This window comes from Melospiza georgiana, chromosome Z, assembly GCF_028018845.1.
Source record: "Melospiza georgiana isolate bMelGeo1 chromosome Z, bMelGeo1.pri, whole genome shotgun sequence".
NCBI classification, from domain to species: domain Eukaryota; kingdom Metazoa; phylum Chordata; class Aves; order Passeriformes; family Passerellidae; genus Melospiza; species Melospiza georgiana.
In genome coordinates, this window is record NC_080465.1 from 3,351,729 (window position 1) to 3,374,861 (window position 23,133).

At 43.9% G+C, this 23,133-nt stretch overlaps 1 protein-coding gene across 1 annotated transcript; it reads left to right on the plus strand.

Moving 5' to 3' along the window:
• Nucleotides 1–21,308, plus strand: ACOT12 (acyl-CoA thioesterase 12). The gene is made up of 15 exons (XM_058044218.1): nt 1–109; nt 2,644–2,713; nt 3,687–3,747; nt 4,715–4,816; nt 6,974–7,106; nt 9,013–9,163; nt 11,801–11,920; nt 12,521–12,671; nt 13,785–13,840; nt 14,201–14,261; nt 15,541–15,624; nt 17,415–17,548; nt 18,796–18,924; nt 20,296–20,422; nt 21,174–21,308. The coding sequence occupies exons 1-15, from the start codon at nt 1–3 to the stop codon at nt 21,306–21,308; spliced, it is 1,623 nt and encodes a 540-aa protein (XP_057900201.1).
• The last annotated feature ends 1,825 nt before the right edge of the window (nt 21,309–23,133 follow it).

Consider the following 23,133-nt stretch of genomic DNA (forward strand, 5'->3'; position numbering starts at 1 on the left):
ATGGCTGCGTGCATGTGCCGGACCGTGCTGCCGGCCGACTCCGGGCCCCGCGGGGAGCTGGGCGCGGGGCCGCTGCTGCGATGGATGGACGCCGCCGCCTGCCTCGCAGGTACGGCCAGCGGGGCCCGGCCCCGGCTCGCCTGGGAGCGGGAGGGGACAGCCCCAGCCCTGGGGGAGGGAAGGTGTCAGCCCGTGGAAGGGAGAGAGGGCTTTGGAGGTTGCACCGGGCAGGGTGGAAGGGGCCACAGTGGTCAGAGCAGCGCTCGTGTCCCGCCTCACAGCCCGGCACACGGGATCGTACAGACACTGCCGGGACGGGACGGGTGAGCTCCGCTCCACACCCTCTATGGGCAGTGTGTTCAGTGTTCTCTGAAAAAGGTCATCATAGAATCCCGGAATCCCCTGAGCTGGGACAGGATCACCCAGTCCCACCTCAGCCCGCCACACACACCCCAACAATCCCACCCTGGGCATCCCTGGAGCGCTCTCCAAACCCTCCTGCAGCTCCAGCAGAGCCTGTTCAGTGCCCCCCCCCCCCACCCTCTGGGGAAGAACCTTTCCCTCATGTCCACCCTGACACAACTCCGTGTTCAGATGGAACTTCCAGGGCATCATTTTCTGCCCCTTGCCTCGTGTCGCATTGCTGTGCACCACCAAGCAGAGCCTGATCCATGCTCTGACACCTGTTTTGGACGTTTGTACATGTGCCAAAGGGATGAGGGGATGAAGGAGCCTCTCACTCCTCTCTTGCCGAGGCTGAGCAGAGCCAGCTTCCCTCGAGAGGAGGATGCTCCAGTGCCCCAGTCATTCTGGTATGCTGGAGCTCCACGTCTCTCTCGAGGAGCCCAGGAGATTTGGGGTCCAGCTGGGAACAGACACCAGGAGGGTGAGGCGTCAGATGGCACGGGAGAGTGAGGAAGGTGGTGGGAATGTGAGGATGAGGAGAATTTTAAAAAGGAGCAGCGGAAGGGAAGAAAAGAGGTGGTAAGAGATAATCAAGAGAAGGAAGGAAAGTCCTAATTTAAGATTATTGGCACTTGTGTGCCAAAAAGAAGGAAAGGTGCCACTGCCTTGGCAGAGGATTGCACTAAATGGATTCCATTCCAGCCCCTCAGTGTTTTAACCCTCAGAAGGGATTTTTTTGAGCAGGGGCTGTGCTTTCCCCTCGTATTTTCAGAGGGAGGTCTTCAGATTTTGATATGAACCCTCTGATTTCTCTGAGCTCCTCATGTGATGCTCACTAAAAATACGGGGCTGCTGGGGAGTGAGAGCTCCTGCCTGTTGTGCAGGGCTGTTTTCCAGGCTTCCTCTCTCTTGCCTCTGACACTCAGGACTTTGGAGCAGAGGTTGTCTGTGTTTATACACTCCTAGTACAATTGCAGATCTGCCTTTTGGAAGGAATCGTCCCTGGAAACCCCAGGTGCTATGGTCAAATAAATAGTACATCATATTAACTTGCTGTAAAACTTAACTATCAGGTGATTAAATATTAACAGTAAATAAGATGTTTACCTTTTCCAGATTAGCTTTCATAATTCATACAAAAAGCGTGTGTGCTTTTTCACAGCCAAAGGTACCCCAGGGTGATTGTGAGGGTGGTCACAAGGGTTTTGAGGGTGAGAGAGAGATGAGAATGTTGATTCCATGATCAGAAGGCTTGATTTATTATTTTATGATATATATACTACATTATAACTATACTAAAAAGAATAGAGAGAAATGTTCTCAGAAGGCTAGCTGAGATAAGAAGAGAAAAGAATGAATAACAAAGATCTGTGTCCCAGCAGAGAGCGAGAGCAGCTCTGCCGTGAGTGGTCAGTAAATCCAAACATCCACAGAAGACTAATCATGGATCCACCTGTTGCATTCCACAGCAGCAGATAATCATTGTTTACATTTGTTGCTGAAACTTCTCAGCTTCAGCAGGAAAAAATCCTAAGAAAGGATTTTAATGCAAAGATGTCTGCGACAGGAGATGACTAACAGTTGAAACGTAGGTGAAAATATTTTACGGCAGGTGAATTCTGGTTTTGAATTTTCTAAATCTTGTTTGTCTTTGTTTTTATTTAATTCCTGCATTTTTGTTGCAGCAATAAGGACAGTGCTTTCCACTGTTGTGACTGCACTAATAAGCTATGTTTTTTACTTACTAATAAGTAGGTTTTTCTCCTGTATCTCAGAATCCTCCGCTGACATAAAACTTCCCCATGGATTGCCCTAGTTGATGCTCTTGACATATTGTTTTGAGGGAGAATGATGAGCTTTCTGTGACTCCTTGTGACTCTTTCTGTCATTCAAAATGCTTGTTAAGGCTCTCTTACCAGAATGTTCATTTTTAGAAAAAGACCTTCGGTGGAAGTTTTCTAACTGAGTAAGTTAGTCACTATCATCTAGTCTCATCTCGTGATGTTACCCATAAACAGAAACACCCTTTACAACAGAATCATGACAAAAAATGTAAACTTTAGTCTTATTTAGCTTCTCTTTTTTCCTAAGGGGCGCACTGCAGAGTTGCATTTGGGTGCTGACAGGAAGAAGAGGGAGCTGCTGCGTGCAGTCCCTGCCTGTCAGGCACCAGCCCGTGGGTGAGTGGCTGCTGCAGGTGCAGAGTGGTAACTGTGTGTCCCTGTGTCTCTGTTGAAGCTGAGAAACACGCTGGGGTGTCCTGTGTGACAGCGTCCATGGATGACATTCAGTTTGAAGAGGCTGCCAGGTACAAACCAGCGTACAGCAGTCAGATGTTTCCCTGCTGCAGGCTCTTGCTTGGGAGATGAACTGAGGCATTATAAAATGGGAGACAGCAGACCCGTGGACTTGCACAACCACAGGGCTGAGTCTCAAAACTGCTCTTTTCTACCTGTGATAGCCACGCAGAGAGCAGATCCATCTCACAGGGCAGAAATAAACTCTTGTTAACTTCACTTGGCAGTTGGGATGCCTGGTGAGAAACTGATGGCCCAGTGGTCTCTGGCTCTGGGGGATGGCTGCAGGCCACTGCTTATCTCTGTTAAATCAGCAATACTACCGATAAAACTTACTTTCATAATATAATGAAATCACATTAGATAATTGTCTAGTACTCCAGAATCTCAAGAATTTTTACTAGATAATAAAGTCAAAATTCTGTTTAGTTGTTTGTGTAGGTAAATGGGGAAGAGTGGTTTTCAGAGGGATGAGGTTAGCACAGAAGGGACAAGCAGTTCCTGTTCTTGGCCAAGACTTGGAACATGAATTCTTTCCCCATCCAAGAGCACTTTTTCCCTGGAGTTACCTACTCATGTGCACACCCCTGTGTGCCAGGGGTGCTTGTGGAGTGTGTCTGAGTGCTCCTGCAGCTGTATGGACTCCGTGATTTCTGCAGGATGTGCTTGTGAGCAAAGCCAGAACTCCTGGGTGTAGCTGAGCACACCTGCTGCCATTCAGACACCAGCAGAGAGAAGCAATGCTGCCATTAAGGTTGTGCAGAGGCTCTAATTTTATTGACCAAGTCTGACTGGAGAATAGCAGTGTTGAATTGAACACAGTGAAAAATTCACTTTTTTCTAGTGAATCCTCAGTGCAGTGTGGAAGACACAGACTGATTAATGAGATGTTCTTCACCACTTTTAGGAGTACACAGAGAGGCAGATTCAAGCCCTTATAAAGCTGCATGTTTGCCTGCTATAATGTCTTACTCTTCTTAACAGGGTTGGGCAAATTATTGCCATCAGAACAAAGGTGAACAGAGAATTCCAAACCCTCATGGAGGTAAGAGATCAGCACTCTCTTTTCTAAAGATATTGAAGGAACAGAGCAGAGGTGGGAGCAGCAGAGGAGCACAGCGTGGCTCCAGGTTCATTTGCTCCAGATATCTGCAGATGTCTGAACAATAACACTGCCTAATGGCACTGCTTTCAGAGTGCTGCAGTTGTGTGTGTCCTGTGAAATAATCCATGTCAGAGTAGCAGCTGGGCCCCAAAGAATTGAAGCCTTTGGCTGGTGTAGTGGGCAGGATGGGAGAGATGGTGTTGGTCCAGGCCAGATCCACAGAATAGGTGAAGTTCAAAGCGTTTCTGAAACTTTTGAAACAAATGTACATATCTCAGGTGTACACATGATCTTAATCTTCATACTGCAGGCAGTATGCAATGCCTTGCCTGATCACTTCAAATCAGAACTGAACTTTGGGGGTGCTTTTTGTGCATTGTGCCTGTGTCCAAATCCCATCGTTATTAATGGGAGTGATGCATCTCACAGGTAATGTATTCCAAAAGTTTCTAAAAATTAGAAAAAATCAGAATTTTGGTGTGTGTCAGGCCTATGCCACAGGATCGAATCCAGTGTTTCACATGCAAGTGTTTCATTTTGCTTTGCACCCCTAAACACACTTTGTTTTGCACGTACAGACCTTAGAAACTCATTCAGATGGGGGCTCTGAATGCCACAGAAGAAAATGGAAGATAATATCCATAAAACTACTTTAAGTGTCTTTCCTGGTTTTATAATTTTACCCTACAAGTGATGCTAAACAAACATAACAGTTGTGGTACTAAAAACCTTTCAGAGTTGACTGAATATTGTGATCACCAGATATGTAAGAGTGATTAGAGCAGGTTTTTTACCTTTATGCTTTAGGTGTAAGGACTGATAAAAACTGCACTGTATTGTCTCAAATCAGTTGACTACGATGTAAATACTTTTTTGTCTCCTTCTTCCACCACCTTCTTCCTCGTAGGTTGGCATCAAGGTGACAGTACAGGATGTTTTGACTAATGCTGAAAAGATTGTGAGTGTGGCATATGCAACATATGAGGCCAAACCAGTTGGTGCTGAAAAGGTATTTTTCCTGCTTTCTCCTAAGCTTGGAGGGACTGAGTTTCTGTGAAATAACCCACCTTTTCTGGATTGTGTAACACAGCAGAAGCACTGTTCATTCTGATCAGTGATAGGAAAAAAGCATTAAGTTCAGACTTTTTGAGATGGAGTCTGGGGGTTTATTTCTAATTTGTTTCTCTGAAATGGTGAGGTTGTTGTTGCTGCTGTCTGTAGTAGGAGTCCCTGTAAAATCTATGTACTGTGTAAGTGGCCTTGCCCCAGTCCTGGCCATTCTAAATGAGCCACAGCTGTGAAGTCCTTAGCTGGGCAGCAGCTGTGGCTTGTGAAGGCTACTGGGATAAAAGGGGGTGGGTTGAGGGCCTTGGAGGGGCTCTGATGGGGCCACAAGGAGCAGCAGTGTTGAGAGGAACTGCTCAGAAGGTGCAGACTCTAGAAATAATATAACAGCAGTATGATTGCAATAGCTGTTATTATTATTTCTATTTCCTCTTGCACATTTATTCATTACAGAAGTGAGGTCTTTGAGGGCTGCAGTATTGATGGAGGCAGGCCGTGACAAGCAGATCCTTGTGAGTCTCTCTCCTTTTCAGAAGTTGATTGCAGAGTGGGCTCTTTTATCTTTTACTTCCCCTCTTGGGGAGGTTGTTCAGACAGAAGACATTATTTTTAAGCTCACTTCCAATCTAAGTTGGTTTTTTGCCATTTATGTTGATTGGTTTTCACACCAGGGCTGTTTCATCTCCCCAGTGTTTGGAAATCAGTCATGGTACCGTTGGCCTTCACATCACTGTGCCAGACAGGCAGGATCTTTTTAGAATTTTCTTGTAGGGAAGGCCAGGCACTCCTCAGACTCTCCTAAAAAAACTCCCTTTGCATTTAAAATTCTGCTTTCTTGAATGTGACATCATGGATCTGACTTTCCTGTCTGACTGCGTGTGTTATGACAGCACATCTGGCTGTTAAACATCCACTGGAGATTGGCAGAATCATCCCATGAGCAATGAATACATCCAATCACTACTGCTCTCTCTTCTGTGAGGATGTGCCACAGTTGGGAAAAGAAACAGACTGGAGCAGTTTTGCTAAAACTAAAGCCCAGCTCTTGTCTCTGAAAGGCTAATGGCTAAATTTCTGAGAGCACTAAAATATTATCAAGTAAGAATTGTTTGTTCCTACTTTGATATCATCCTCGTAACATAAACCTGTTCACCTTTTGCCCCAATTTCTGGGGAGATTAATTCAGGATTAAATTGGTGATGATTAACTAAGATTAGGCTTAAGACAGGAATGTCCCAGAGGGAGTTTGAGAGTTCAGTTCAAATTCCATGACAAACTAAAATCTCAGAGACATTGAAGAATATTTTTTTCAAATCCACTTTTCTAAACAACGATTTCTAAGGTTGAACAGAGAGAATGTCAGTATAACCACCATCTTAATATTTTAACTGGGCCACATGGGAAAATCTAGGAAGCTCTTGAAAAGGACTGGAAAGGAGGCAGTGAATCTGGAAGAGGGTTAGAGGGAAGAGTCAAAGGCTGAGAAACATCAGTGGCTGCACTGCAAGACACAAAATGTTGAATTTGTCTGTGGTGCACTGCTTTGTGCATTATTTTAATGCTTCTGAGGCTAGGCCTTCTAGACGAATCTCACAAGTGATTGTTCAGTGTCACCTGTGGTGTAATTATCCAAATGTAATAATTTTCTTTAAATTACTACATTTGCTTTGCATGCAGTTTGTAATTGAACTGAAATACACAGGAATTTGCACTGACACCACTGACCAGTGCAACTGTATTTATTTTCTGGTTCAAAAATTCTATCTTCAAACCTTCATATTAAGTTCATCTTTTCCTGTCTCTTTTATTTCTTTTTTTTTCTTAAATGAGAACTGTCTTCAACACTGTGTGCTGTCATGGATGTTTGTATTTAGAAGCTAAAAGCACTTTGTCATTGAGTTTTAATGAATGATTCTGAAAGGATAATGCAGAATCTCTTGAACTTTATACCCCATGTTAGTTGTATTATTAAACTGGTCATCTTGGATAGCTGATAGGAAAAAGCTGTAGAAAATGCTGATGCCATTTAAAGTTCCAAGTGCGCTTTGTGACGATTGTGACGTTCAGAATTGTTGTATTTTTTTCCTCTCCATTTGCACAGATTGAGTTAAAACCCATAGAGCTTCAGTCTGAAGAAGACCACCTGGAGCACTTCCTGGCTCAGGAGAGGAGCATAATCCGTACGGGCTATTTGGAGGTCTTTCAGAAGGTGATGCAGGAGAGCAATAGTGAAGGTGATTTTTCTACTCAGCACAGAAGGTGGAACAAACACTTATGAGCAGCTGGAAGGAAGGAAAAAAGCAGGCAAAACATCTCCTTGGGGTTGTGGTGTCAGGTAGAAAAGTCTGTGCCAGATTTGTGGGTAGAGGTGCCAGAGGTGTGTTAGGCAGTTATTCTAACAGAGTGGTATTTCTTTGTCTCTCAGAAATTCCAGATATAAAAACACAGGCCAGGTGTGCATTAAATAGATGTGAAATGCAGATCTTCATGTGGTTCTGTGTGTGAGGTTTCAGAGGTTGACAGCAGTAAATAAACTTCTGTGACACTAGTTGTGATGTAGACAGAAGCATGACATTCATTCAGGCTTATGGCCATGTCTTTGCCAGAAAGGAAAGTAAGAACTATGTTTATGCCCTGAGATGATTCCCAGCAAGCAGAAGTTTGACTATGTGGAGGTCAAAACAGGTGAAAAAGTTAGAAGAACTGAGCAAAGAAACAGGTTCCTCGTTATTTATGGTAGTAATTTCTGTTCTTAAAGAAAGTTGTGCTTGTAAGTTGTTGTGTTCCCTCACAAAAGAAATTACTCAGAGCAGTTAGGAAAATATGCTGGTATTTGGAAAATCTGAGCTGTAGCTCCATGTATAAGTAACAGGCATTATGTAGTTTTACTGAGGAGAGATTAAGCCTGTTATAAACAAAGATCTAACCTTAACAATTTAGTAAGACTTTGTAGAACTGAAGAGTCATGTTTGGTACAAGAAAACAAGCTATTTGTCTTCGTGGTAACTGTCTCACAGGGTTGCAGTTTAATAACCTGAGTGACAAATCAGAGGTTGATGGGTTTTGTCTCCACTGCCTTTCCTGGAAATTTCTTTGAAGGATAGTATTGTGCACTAATTCACCTCCTTAAGGAGACAGAACAAGCAGAGTGGGGGAAGAGAGGAGAGAACATTGTGTGGAAAGGCTGCTAGGGAGCAGCATATGTACAAATCATACCCTGAAAGTGAGGTTTGTTTGACGAGTGGATCTTAGGGAACACCTTGAGTAGGTCCAAAGTACAAGTTAGTCATATGTTTCCACACACTTACATAATCACAAAGTTAGCTAATTATGCCACAAGTCAAAAGTACAGTTCAGGTCAAGCAGCTCCTAGCACAGATGGGCACTTTCAAAATTAGTTGATGTAATCTCATGCCTAAATCTTTTCCTGTGAAACACCACCAAAAAGAATTGAGATTAGCGTGAGGATGCAAGGCTAAACACTTGAAAGTGACATCAGAATTGTTCAGGTAATACAAGGTGGTTCAGATCCTCATTTCAGTCATTTCACGCAGGTGTTGTCTCAGGCAATTAAAAATTTGTAAGAAGGTGAAATAATCAAGTCCTGCTCTAGTCTTAATTCAACACACCTGTAGAGGTGCCCATCACACACAGTGCAGAGTCTTTGACAGACATTTGAGTTGGTGCTGAACTGCTCTGACAGCCCCTGAAAGCCAGCACACGCTGGGGCTGCAGCTGCTGCTCCCCTGCAGGACCTGCCCTGACAAAGGGACACAAAACTGCTCCTGACACGGGAACTGCCCTGGACAGAGGTACACAGAACTGCTCCTGACAGAAGGACACAGGAACTGCCCCAGACAGAGTGACACAGAACTGCCCCTGACACGGGAACTGCCCCTGACAAAAATGACACAGAACTGCCCCTGACACAGGGATGTGGGGATGCACTGAGGGCTGGCAGTAGCAGCTCCTGGGAGAACAGAGAAAATGTTCAGCTTCTTCTTGCTTCCCTTGCAAACCACAAGGCTCTTGTGTGCCTTTCTGTTTGTCTTCTTTTTGCTGAGTCTGAACAAGCTGCTCTCTTCACGGAGTGTGCTTTCTTCTGAAAGCATTCATTGATGCATTGCTGCTCTGTTTCAGATCCTTGCGAAGATAAAGATGCAGTTTCAGCTGAGCATACCCACGTACAGAGCACTGAGCTTGTCCTGCCTCCTCATGCAAACCATCATGGGAACACTTTTGGTGGCCAGATCATGGCTTGGATGCAGACAGTGGCAAGCATTTCAGCAAGGTACTTTGCTACAGCATTGTCTCTGCATGTGGTTCTAAGTGGATGTGCTTTTAAGGTTAAAGGTTTCACAGGGATTTATTTTATGAAGAATACAGACCCAGGCCTCTGTGACTTGTCTTCCTCCTCCCATTACAGGAGGCCTTTGAACTATTTAAGTGGTACATCTCCCACAGCATGCCATGCCACTGAGACTCAGGCATTATTCTGTTACACAAACAGAGCCTAAGGCAAAAGAGGCTGTGTTACCTTCCTGGGAATCTTTGCAGAAAGCCAACATTGGATACAGGAACAGAAACCTGCTCTCCTTGTGCTTGGTGCAGTGCTTTAGAAACAAAGTTAGTTGTTTAACCAAGATCAGACCAATACTCACCCTGTGTCAAGTGACATCCAAAAATGAACAGCCTGCTAGAACTTAGTCTGCAGATCCTCGTGATGCCAGAAGAGAAATAAGTCAGAGAAAAAGGATCCACATAAACAGGCTCTGTTTGGTTGGTGTGTGCACAGAATGGATGCATAACCCTCAACAAGTCACTTGACCTTTCAGTCCCTCTGAGTTGCAACAATTTTAGCAGTTTAAAGAGCTCGGGCATCTTGAGGTAAAGAGAACAAAATATATTTTGTGACGCTGCCTGCCAGTGTGACCCAGGCACATAATCACTTAATTCCTCTTCCCTGGAGTCAAACCCTTGTTTGTCTCCCTTCCTGTTCCTGGACACTGCACAAAGCTTCTTTGTAAGCAGCACTCAAGTTTCAGTCTGAATTCTCCTTGCATACAGAGTGACCTAATTCACTGCAGGGATGTTAGATATGTTTTCCCTTTTTACCTTTTAATTATTAATGACTTCTCCATTCATTATTCCTGTGGTTTTGATTTGTATCCAGTGGTTGTACTGATAACAACAGATTTTCTGTAGTGGTTGGATAAACAACCACTGTTTTAGTAACAACAGAGTGCACTGACCCTACCCCCGTGTGCAATTCCAGTGGCTTGAAGGGACTGCTGCAGATTTTTGCTGTAATATGACTTAGAATATTTACCTGTTTTCATCTGATGAGTTTCACCTTGTGGGAGTCACATTTAGATTTAAAAAAGGAAGGGAGACATCAGCAAATGGAGTACTGGACAAATTTTCTTTGAACTAATTAATGTCAAACATGATTACTCATGTTGGGAATTTCAGGAATAATAGCTGGTGTCAGAGGCTGGTTGAAAGCAGAGATGTTGTAGTTTTTGCTTGAGAAGTAACTCCTCTCACTATGAACCTTTTGTGAGGCCACTCAGACCCTACCTCTGAAGGTGCCAGGTAAGACTTTCTATGGCCACAAACTGTGATGGAGGAACAGGAGAGGAGGGATAAGCCTGAAAAAATAAATTTCTAACAGCATTTTAAAGCATCTCCTTCTCACTTCCCCACCACCTTTTTTTGGTCCAGACAGAAAATTGTGCAGATAGCAATAAAACCATTTGAATATTAGCAATATTAGCTTGAACTTGATGGATACTTTCTTATTCCTTACATTTTCAATAAAAGCATTCAGGGTGTACTTTTCCAGGAAAGAAATTAATATTTAAGCCTGATTTCTGGCTTGCTCCTCTCCTCATCATTATTGTGTTTGCATCTTTAGAGTGAACACTGTAAATAAAATCAACACTTATAATTTTAAATCAGAGGAGCAAATTATTTTAATTTAATTACAAAGTAATTCCAATGTATTAGACTATTGAAGAGATGTACCAGTCAGTTAATTAGCTGCAGATAATTGTGTGCATTTAAAAATACCGGTACATTGGTTTTCAAAGTGCAGTTGAGTTAAAAGCTAGAAGTGCTACAAAACTGTATTTTCAAATTTAGAAAACCTCACCATGGAGCAGTCTATCCTAGATGTGCACATGGGCTCCTTACTGAGAGCAGTGCGTTGCTAAAAATAAATGTCATATATTGTAAATTGTCCCCTCTTCCTGTGATGCACAGACTTCCCAGTAGAAAGTGAGGGGCTTTGAATACATGCAGAACTGATGAAGAAACCTGAGTTTTGCCTGCTCCGGAGAGCTTGGAAACAATATTCTTTTCACTCAGACTGCATCTGGTAGCCATGTGAGGGTTTTTTAATTCTCATTTCATATCATACTAGCAGAAAGCATCTTAAACCAAGCAAAAAGTACTAACATTAGGACTAGATAACTTGACATGGCATTGCTTGGACACTGTCCCTGGTGCTCAGCCTTTCTGTTCAGGTTTTCTTTAATTGTTTAAAGGCCTTAAGGTCTGGCATTTTTACACTGCTCAGGGGCCTGCTCCCCATGCAGTCCTACAGAAAGTAATGAAACTGTGAGGTAAGTGGTTACGCTGTAGGTAAGGGATTCATGGTCTGGCTTTGAGAGAGGGCAGTCTCAAGCAGTGAGAATTAATTGGTGTTTCTAAAACGTGCTGGAAAGGTAACAGCGTGACACAAGTGGTATCATGATGGTTGAAGCTCGAGTTACATGCTCTTGGAGCTGACCGTGCTGGCATGGAGTAGATCAGTGTAATTTAGTGACCTTCCAGGTCCTGCAAGCCCTGTTTCTGTGGTCGGTCACGCTGGCTGTGATTTTAGCACAGCTGTGTTTCGGTCTGTCTCTCTGTGTTTCTGTTCCAGCCGCCTGTGTCGTTCACACCCCGTCCTGAAGGCAGTTAACAGGTTCAGATTCTGGGGGCCGTCCTTTGTGGGTGACCGCCTGGTCTTCAATGCCATTGTCAACAACACTTTCCACAGCAGGTAAGGCTCCTCATCTCTCCCTGGGCATCTCCAGCACTGTGTGTTTCACGTTTCATCAGCAGGATTTTCATTAGTCAATTAATTGTTCTTCAGGTGGGACTTGGAGGCATGTATTTGTGTCTGTAACTTCCTATACGTGCCCTATTTTTGGTTTCACTTTTATCAGTGGAAGTTTTTTTAAAAAAATTATTCTCTGACTTTCAGTTTAAAGATCATTTGTCACCAAATCCCACTCCTGCAAATTCAGACAATAAATATTCCTCTGAAAATCAGGGATTTTCAAGGGCTGAGTTGCTCCCAGAGATTTAACTCTTCAGAAGATTCCAGCTTCTTGCCAGGATCTTCCCATCTTGGCATTTATTGACAGACTGCATTCTATTTATTGCTTATTTTTGGTAACACTATTTAGCTGCTGCCATCGTTTATTTTATTTCAAAGGTGTGCCTGTCCAGATTGAGTAATTGATTTGCTATGCTAGAGAAGGTGTTTGAGTCAGGCTTGCTGCACACCTGCAGGCCCTGCAGTCCTCTCCAGAATGTCTCAGGGCTGATTCTGCACCACTGGCAGCAGCTCAGTGATTTATTTCAACTGTCCTTGCAGTGTGGAGGTTGGTGTCCGTGTGGAGGCTTACAGCTGTGGAGAGTGGATCCAGGAGCAGCCACGGCACATCTGCAGTGCATTCCTCACTTTCTCTGCTTTGGATGACAGAGGGGAGCCACTCACCTTCCCCAGGGTCAGGCCCACTACTCAGGTGAGCTCAGCAGTGGGGTGGGCACCACAGCCTTGCTGGGGAAGCAAGGACCAAGCAGGGCACTGCAGTGCATCTTCTTGCAGGAGAGAAAAGCTCCAAATGAAGTGCTTGCCCTCAGGTGAGAGCTTTGTTTTTGTTAGCTTCAGTCTTCCAAAAGTGAGAGGCTCCGTGGAGAATCCTCATGACTAGAGATTCTGTGGTTAATGGAGAGAACCACAGAGAAGAAGAATCTGATGTGTTTGGAGATTTTCCCACTTGTCTGTGTCTTGTGCAAGTTCCACTGACTGTAGATGAAATTTATAAGTATTCAGTGAATAGTTATTGTTATAAACCCTTAACAGAGGTGAGAAATAGAGTGAATAAAGAAGTCTGTGGGAATCGAATCCCATGACGTGGGTGGGCTTTCCAGTTGCTTTGACATGGAGATCTCAGTTCATGTTTACCTGAAAGTGGTTCATGAAGCACTTGAAGCAGTTTGACTGCTATTGTTGAATTATTTGCTGTGTTAACACCTGTCACTAATCTTCCTGCTCCAGTTACAAGAATTTTAGAGAGCCAGTGTAGGCAGAAATGAAATTAGTTTTTAACATCAGAGACCTTATTTTTTATAGGATGGGAACTAGACAAATGAATGAAGGTGTCTTATGTACTCACTGGGGCAGTAAGTTTACTACTGCCCACTGCAGGCTGTCCAAGAGGAGAAACTGACTTTGAAAAATACAATTTCCCTTTGTGCTTTGAACACCAGATGATGATAAATTAGGTTAATAGTTTATTTGGTGGGTGGCATGTTTAGAAAGAGCAGAATGTGTGTGGTGCACTGCCCAGCTGCAACTGCTTTAGGACCAAAGAGCACCTGGAGGATGCTGCAATAATACAACTCTTCTATCGCATTGGTTTTTTTCAAATTTCAGAGAATATTGCTTAGGGAAAAAGTAAACCACTAGTTTTCTGGGTTAGCCTGTAGAAAGGCCATTGCGCAATTACTCTTTATTTGCTTGTATTTTTGCTCTGGCATTTGTCCATCTGGAATAAATCATTTTTAGTTGTCTTTTTTCAGGCTTTGTTCTAAAATAATGAGATCTGTTGCTCTCTGGTTCACTTTTCCTGCAGGTTGGTGTGAGGAGGTACTATGGAGCTATTGCCAGGAGGAGGATTCTGCTCAGCAGGTAGAGCTGGGTCACTGGCAGGTCTTGATTTTGAAAACTTAATTTCATAATCCACTAAATAAAGTAATTGAACTCCCCTTAATATATATATGACTGTTATATGACATACATTTGCAAAAAAATTTGTTTTCAATGGCACTGAAATTGTTAGAAATTCTTGTCTCCAAACTTGTTTGCTCTGGAGGTTATTGTGTTTCACTGTCTTTCTTGGAAAGAAAAAGCAGTTATTGCAAACCAAAACTTGATAAAGTGCCTGTATTTAGAAGACACTTAAACCTATAGAAAGTGATTTTTCCTAGCATACACAGATGTGTAAAGAACCAGTTTATGCTACTGTGTCTCTTTTTAATTATGTTTTAGTAAATGCATCCTCTCTGCTAAAGAGGACAAGCCCTCTGATGCCTGGGAGACAAGCAACCAGGTAATCTGTAGGTGCATAAAAAGCTGTATTTGTGCACCTTTTGGGGTGTGTGAAGCAACTGTTCAGGCTGTGGCAGTACAGGTGGACCCTCTGAAGTTTTGTGGTAGTCGTGAGGAATGGATGGGTGTGTAACACAGTGAAATGTCTCTTTTGAAAAGAGGGAGTAGATGGTTCACTACTGATCTAAGAGTGAGTTCAATAGAAGGATCTAAAATAGTCTTTAAAACACGTGCATACAAGTGGTCCCTTAAGGTCTCCTGCAGATTTATCCCTCAGTATCCCCAGCTGTTCTAAAAGCTGAATTCTCCTGTAGAGGAAGTAGTTTGGGGTTTTGGTTTTTGTCTTTATCCAGCCACAGAATGTCTGAAAAATTGCAGTGAGGAAACCATTTAGTAAATGCTAAAAGTGGGGGGAGAGATAGCACCAGAGAGATGAACATTGGAATAGCTTAATGGAAAGATAGGGGAAATCATTTTCATTCCCAGATTCCCTGCACCAAGTGTCTCTGGTTTGGACATGCTGGGCCGCTGACTGTGTCCATGTCCTGTAGTGAATGATGCTGAGCCCGAATTTAGGTGCATTTATGAATAAATTAAATGTTGTTTCAGTGTCCAGTTTTTGTAGCTAAAGCAGCTTTTTTTTTCCCTTTTTTTTTTTTCTGCAGAGCAGCAAATGTAAATATGCGCACAGTGATAAAAATTGCTTGGTTAAGATTTATTTGCTATGAAATCAAAGCCTGTCATAAACACTCTGAGGCTGTATTCTCTTTATGGAGTGGTTAAATGAGAACTCCATCCACTGTAGCCAAGCACAAAGAATGGCTATATTTGCATTTTCTTTGCTTGTGAGCCTGCTGTGAAAAACAATTGCCGAGATGGACCCAGCTTGGTAGCAAAGAAGAGGTTAATTTTCGAGTAGATTCTAATTGCTTAAGAGGAAGATGGACAAAACCATTAATTCAGTGGTCTGAGAGGTTATCTGTATTGTCTCCCTGTTGGTCAAAGTTGTTCTTCACAGCTTTATAACTGGAGAAGCTGAAAATAGTGTTTTGTTGTCCTTTAATTAAGATTGTTTTGCCAACAGCCATGCGAGTGCATCAGGAAGCCACTGGAAGTGTTTTAATTCAGAAACTACTGAAGTGTGTTTTCACTTACAAGGAGAATAAACATTTGTTTGCCGTTGAAGCATAATGATGGGGAAAAAGAGCACCTCATTTCTGCAATGTTCAGTGAAATGTACCCTTAGCCCTCCATTTACAGACACATGTCTTGTGTTTCAGGCGTATTTGAATTACAAAAACGTGGCTGCGCTGACACTTCTGGCAGGAAAACCAGGGTGGGACATAACCAAGACTCTGGATGATGTAAGTGCAGAACAGAAATTACAGAAATCTGAAAGCAAAGGACCTCCCTGTTTGTGAAGGGTTGTTATAAACACAAAATCAGTGAGGACACCTGTGTAAACCAGTTCTAGCAGAGGAGGACGCTGCTAGGAAAAGCAGGAGAAAGGCAAGGGAAAACAGGGTGTTAACCCTGTTGCAGTGCATGTTTTCCAGAAAATGGAGAGACATCTGGCATCTGCCAAGGCTGAGTTTCTGAAATGTGGTTAGTGACTGGCAGTTTACTTCCAGATCATGTCAATCCAGAGGTGTTTGGGGACAATAAATGACTTTTTCAGTATTTTACTCTGACCTCCTGTGCATTGCAGGCTACGGAACATTGCTTAGTGACTCTTGCATGTAGACAATAGGATACTTAAATAAGGGCAGATACAATGATGAGGAATTCCAGTGATGGCAAAGCTGCCAGTGCCGTGTGTAGGTTGTTCCAGTAGTTAAATATTTCAGTAAACACTGCAGTGCCAAATAAGCAGCAAGCAACTCTGTAGTTGTATTTAGAGCTGGGACAAGCAAGCTTGAACCAGCTCCTGGAGACAGGCAGAGACAACAACTGGGGTTGTTCCTCCTGGGGAAGAGGAGGCTTTGGGGAGACCTTGAAGCACCTCCCAGTACCTAAAGGGGGAGGTACAAGAAGTCTGGAGAGGGACTGCACAAGGGGGAATGATCCTAAAGTGCAGATCTGTTCCCTTTTCCCTGCAACTGGAATGACCCCAAGCTGACTTGACAGTTTTGGAAGGTAAAAAATGGCATTCTTCATGTCTTTGACACAAAGCCACAAGGCTTGTAAGGCTGCAGAGATAATCCAGCCTTGCTAATGTTCACTTAGCAGAGAGGTGTCTTGACAGCCGCATCTCCTGCTTTTATTTGTGATTTCTCAAGTCTAGAAGACTCCTAGAACAACATGATTTCTGTTCTGTGCCATAGAGGAATATTGATGCAGACCTCCTGTAGATGGTTTTTAAAGCTCTTAAGCATTTAATTTTACACCAAACTTTACTTCAGGAAGGTGCTTGCTGGATTAAGTTGGGGTTTATTTCCTCTTCCAAGATAGGACAATCCAGAGAAATACAAAATCTGTGTTGTTGCAGAAATGCAGAAGAAACAAAAGATTGGTCATTTCTGATGCAGAAAAAGAGAACCAAAACAACAAAACCTCAAAAATGATGATGAACCTTATGAATTTTGCATCACTTGGAAATGCAAATCTGTTAAACTTCTCAAGATTTGAGAGGCAATTAAGCACATGAATTTGGGAGTAAAATTCGCTAATTCTAAACACTGTTGTACCCATCCTCTTCCATTTTATGGGGTTTGTGGGAGGTGACAAACCCTTCTTGTGTGTGCATTGTGATGTACAGGTTATTCCCTTTGAATTCTCTGTTTTGGGGTTTAGGCCTATGAATAGAAATAGACCCAAAATAAATCAAGGCAAGATAGTACAGGTGGGGAATGAGACACGCAAAACTGTGGTTTTAAGTAGTTATGCAGAGTATCATCAGTTCTGGGTGCTCTGCTTCACAGAAGAGAGCAAAGGAGAAAAAGAAGGATATTTTGGAAAGGGAAGTGCAGGGTTGCTCTAGGGGCAAGAGGGCTAAGCCAAGGTGTGGCTGATTTGCCTGGACAAGGGCATGTGGCCCAGGAACTCCTGAGAAAATCTGCCTGAAGTCCTAAATGTGTAACATTTATGCATCTAAACGTTTACAGTAATAATTCTTTGTTTCTGATACATGCTGCCTTTATTTATTTTCCCCCAGGTGAAAATCTGGACCCACGAGGAGGGTGATGTGCTGTCATTTAAGGTGGAGATGCAGGTGAAGGTCCCATCCCACATAGCCTTCTCCCTGCTGTCTGACTTCAGGCTCCGCCAGCGCTGGGACAGACACTACTTGTGAGACCCTGTCTATTGTATTCATATTGTTGTTATATTCTTTCTGGAGTCCCATACCTTATGAGCAGTTCTTCTCAGCAGTGCCATTGTTGCTTCACAGTCAGGGCTCCTCCCAGGCTCTCCCTGACTGGAAAGCCCACTCCCTTTTATCCCAGTTGCCTTCACGAGCCACAGCTGCTGCCCAATGAAGGACTTCACAGCTGTGGCTCATTTAGAACAACTAGGATTGGGGCACAGCCACTTACACAATACATATATTTCACAGGGACTCCTACTACACCTGTCCTTGTCTGGGGCTCTGAGCCCCCTGACCTCTCCTCTCCTCTCCTCTCCTCTGTCACAGACACTCCTGTGAGACCCTGCCCCGTTAGGAATAAAATGTTGTAAGAGTTTGGCATCAAACATTGATTAGTCAAAATATGGGTTTTGGTTTTTTTGTAGTGTAGAAGTAAAATTTGGTTTGTGCTTAGTCTGGTTCCAAAATACAGAGTGCACTGTGTTTTTCAAAAGAATTGAATGCTCTGTATCATTCAAAAGAAGGGATAGGACAGAGGTCATCTTTTTCTTAAATAAGCGCTGCTCCAGTCCTAGGCAGGTGTATGTTAAAAGTTTTTGAAGAAAAACCCAAAACTAGTCAAAAAAGAAAAAGTTTAAAGTAAGAACTGAGGTGGATATATTGTGCATGCTAGCTTTAAAAATTAGGGAAAAGCTGGACTCCTTCATGTTTGTGCTGTTGGAGACACTGATGCTCAATTTCACAGTCAAAGTGAGAAATCAAGAAATGGGGTCCTTCGTATTTTCAAAAAATAACATGTTTGAAAGTTTGTATGATTTGAAACAAGTTTTGGAATGGCTCTAAAAGGTGTTTGAGGTTTTTTATTTACCTTTGATGGTGTAGAATAGTGATTAGAGACAGTTGAATTGAAATTGTACTGATTTGATATGGTGAAGCATTTTCAGTTAGTTATTCCATCCTGAAAGATTTTTACCTGAGGATGGAAGTGGAACTTTAGGGATATTTGAAAATCTACAAACTCTACTGAATTTACAGCTTGTAACAAACAAAACCTAAGAAATCCTGCTGATGAGGTGTTGCAGAAAACCTAAATGTTTCACTCTCTTCGCCTTGCTGCTGGAACATGAAAACGAAAGGTGCAGTGTCAGGATGAGCCTGTTTGCCCTGAGTTTGTTGGAGGAGCTGCAGTTGCACACACAGGGCCTGAGGTGTGTGCTAAATGTCTTCACAGGGCATGTGAGGTCCTGCAGGATGTGAGTGAGAGGGAGAAGATTTACCACGTCATCTCTGGCCCCACGGCAGGCCGCCAGCCCAAGGACTTTGTGATTCTGGTATCCCAAAGGGAGCCCTGCCAGCCACAGTGAGTATGGCTCTGATTTTAACTCTGAGCACTTTGGGGATGCAGTCTGGGGTGCTGTCACCTTGAGCTGTCACTGGGTGACAAAAGGGCATTTTACTGTCTAAGGAGTGAGATTCCTTGGTTGATGCCTGAGTTTGTACAGCCAGATTTGCTTTGCAGTGTTAAGGTGCAATGAAATAAATACAGATCATGACAAATCTTTAGCATAGTCCAGTATTGATTGCCTGACAGTGACTCTTTGGGAGTGGTCTACCAGGAGGGCAAATAGGCCAGAATTTCAAAAGGGCAAATGGAGAAAAACAATCATGTCCCAGAGAGCATGTCAGTATGCTGAAGCACCTAGCTGGGAGTTTATTTGTTCTTTGTTTGAAGTGACTTTGTACTCCCATTTCATGCAATTACAGAGTTTTTATTTAGTCAAGGAACTTCTTGACACCTCACACGTTTATTGTGTCTGTAAATTCTGCCAAGTCCCTTGCTCAGTTTAACATTTCCTGCTTTTCAAAGTTTTATTATTTTTATTAGATCTCTTTTTGTTCTTACACAGTGAAACATGGGCAAATGGAACGTTTTGGTCTATCTTACCTTTCTCTATTCTGTTTCTTTTTGACATTCAGTGATTCTTCCAGTTTGCCCTAAAAGGCAGCACTCTGTATTGTGCTTGCCTTCCCCCTCCATGAGGGGATTGAATGAGTGTGGATACCTTTACTGTGGCCACACTGTGAAGCCTCTGGGTAAGGCTTGTTCCCTGATGCAGTAAACATGAGCTGAGGAGAGCAGGGTAAAATAAAAAGAAAAGGTGGGGAATTGTTCTCTGGCTGCCACAGAGGTCTCCTGCGCTGGGCTCTGTGTGAAGCCTCACTGAGGCTCAGCAGGGGCCCAGCTTGGAACCAGGATTGTGCAAAACACCCGAGCTCCTCTGCCCTCCTGTGAAAAAGATGTCTTCTTGTCACTCCCGTGAACGTTTCCAACCAGAGGAAGGGTGAGATGTGTGGTGTTGTGAGGTCCCCAGGACGAGGTGAGAGATGAGAATTGACTCCACGTTCTCAGAAGGCTGATTTATTATTTTATGATATTATATTAAAGGAAATGCTATACTAAAACTATACTAAAAAAAGAGAAAGGATACATCAGAAGGCTAGACAAGAATGATAATGAAAGCTCGTGATTGACTCAGTCTGACACAGCTAATGGTGACTGGTCATTAATTAAAAACAATTCACATGTTTGGATAAACAATCTCCAACTACATTCCAGAGGAGCAAAACATGGAGAAACTGAGGCTTCTCATCTTCCCAGGAGAAGAAATCCTGGTGAAGGGATTTTTCAGAAAATATCACGGTGACAGTGATGCTTGTCCCCGCCCTGCAGGATGCCTTACACGGTGGCAGTGAGGTCGGTGACCCACAGGGCCATGCCCCCACGCCCAGAGTACTCCAGGAGTGAAATCCTCTGTGCTGGCTTCCAGATCCACAGCACCAGCAGCAGCTCCTGCACTGTGAGTAATCCTGCAGGGCCCAGCTGTGCCCCCTGCCCTGTCCCCCTGCCCTGGGGCTGTCACCTCGCCTGAGCTGAGACTGCAGAGGGAGCAGCCAAATACCTCCAAAAAAGGAGTTCAGTCTGGGTGTGTGTGGAGTCTGTCTTGCCCAGCTTTGGCCAATCTGACTGTTAGAAATGAGCCCTGAACCCCTACCCCTCCAGGCTTCTAAAACACACCCCTAGAGGATGTGCATTGCACTGGTCTCTGGCGGCGTGTCTGTCTTTCCACTGACTACAGAGGCCAAGGAATTGTTCAAATTAAATTCATCGCTTGAACTTTCATATGCCAGGAATCACACAATCTGATTGCCATCTCTGGAGCCATGGCCAGTCTTCTTTGTCATGGGAAGGCTAAAACTTTTCCATTTAAGAAAACTTCCAGCAGCGCTTGGTGGCTGCAGTTCCTTTTTTGGGGCAGCAGGTTTGCTCACAAAGCACACATATTTGCTATGTTATACACAAGTGTTTCTTGCTGCACTGCTCTGTACATTGACTTGCAGATGCTGGAGGGTCTGGGAGCAGGGAGGACACCAGATCACTGGGGTGCTGTAAAAAGGCATGCTTTTTGCAAATTATTGCCTTCAGGTTCACAAGCACTGTGGGCTTCTATTCACATCCATGAAAGCTATGGTACTCATCCAGGCTCTGCAAAAAGATGGCTAGCTTGCAATCCATAGGCTTTTTTGTTTCATTTACTTTTGTTCAAACAGGTGTGTTACTTCAATCAAGTGACATCAGGAGTTATGCCTTACTTAACTGCAAATCTTACTGGCTCATCAAAATCCATTGAAGACACTGCTTTGGACTGTATAAAGTTCTTGGAGCTGGAAGGCAGCAAGTGCTGAAGTTAAAAGCAGATTTCTGAAGGGACATCTGAAGATTATCCAGCAGTTCTGGTTGAAATTCCTGCAAGGGTTGTGGATCATTCTTCTGTAGGTGACTTGCTTCAGATCATGTAGTCAGTATTGGGCTTCAGCCTGAAAATACCTGGTACAAGCATTTCCTATCAAACCAAGCTTAGGCCTTAGGCTCTAAATTCAATCTTTAATTTAAAAAAGATTAAGGAACAGATTCTGCTTTTGATTGCATGAATGAATTTCATATAGATGGAGGCAGAACTTTGCTCAGTAGAGCTGTAGTTCATAAGACTATTTCACTGTTTTAATGTTACATTAAACAGAGTGGCATCCAGGCAGCTTTAAATGCCACCCTGTGAGAGTCTGTCCAAATTTTCCCTCCTCTGCCTCACGATTGTCATTGGGAGACCACTGAAGAGAAGACCCCCCCGTCTAGAATCTCTGGCTCTGAAAGAGAAAAGTCACACGCCACGGGCCCTGAGAGCTGAAAGCTCAGTGTTAAGCTGTTGTTTTCAAGAGTGTTTGCTGTATGCTAAGAAGGCAGCATCGTGCTCCATTTGCAACAATAGCAGCTCTGGAAACTGTCCCAGCTCTCGGCCTGGCTGGACTTTTCCTGAGTTTCGGGTGGTCTCCCACAGAAGACCCTGGCCTGTTCAACAACCACCGTGAAAGACAGACGGAGATGTGAGAAGCTTCTCCACCAAGGACTGAGACATGAAAATCCTGAAAGGCCCCTCTTCTCCTTCCAATGACTGGGACTGAAACCCCCAGCCTGGGGGAGGTGTGTGGGAGGCAAGCTGACTGAAGCGAGATGTTTGCCTGCAGATTGTGACCACTGGAGCAAGAAAACAATGGCTCTCATTTACTGCTAAGAACATGGGCATCTACATGGCGGACTTTCACAGGTAGCCTCCCTACCCTGGTAGCAATGTCTTTCCACTCCAATGGCAGTAACATCCAATGAACAGTGATATTGCACATCATTCTTACCCCACAATCAGATCTCCCTGAGGTACACATTGTGTTGTTCCATCTCTTTGCATTATCCACCACGTGCAACCTGGTCCCTGAGCAAAGACAACCCCACAAATGGGTTTGTCTGTACTCGAGGCAGAATTGATCCACACAGTCTTCCCTAACAAACCTCTGATATGTACCACTGGGACTTTGTCTCCTTCTATTACATTCAGGGACTCAGACTGGGCAGGACCTGCTCAGTTGGTGGAACCTCGGGTGTTAACTAACCAGGTGGCCTTTGCTAAATGCTGCTCCCAATTTTTGCAAGATCCCCCACCCAAAGCTTTCCACTGGGTTTTTAGTAGTCCATTGTAGCTCTCCACTTTTCCTGCAGCTGGTGCATGGTAGGGGATATGGTACACCCACTCAATGCCATGTTCCCTAGCCCAGGTGTTGATAAGGCTGTTCTTGAAATGAGTCCCATTGTCTGATTCGATCCGCTCCGGGGTGCCATGTCTCCACAGAACTTGCTTTTCAAGGCCCAGGATGGTGTTCCGGGCTGTAGCATGAGACACAGGGTAGGTTTCCAACCATCCAGTGGTGGCCTCCACCATGGTCAGCACGTAGGGCTTGCCCTGGCGTGTCTGGGGCAGTGTGATGTGGTCAATCTGCCAGGCCTCCCCATACTTGTACTTGGACCACCGCCTACCGTAGCACAGGGGCTTCACTCGCTTGGCCTGCTTGATGGCAGCACACGTCTCACAATCATGGATAACCTGAGAAATACTGTCCATGGTTAGATCACAGAATCACAGAATCACAGAAATTCTAGGCTGGAAGAGACCTGTAAGATCAT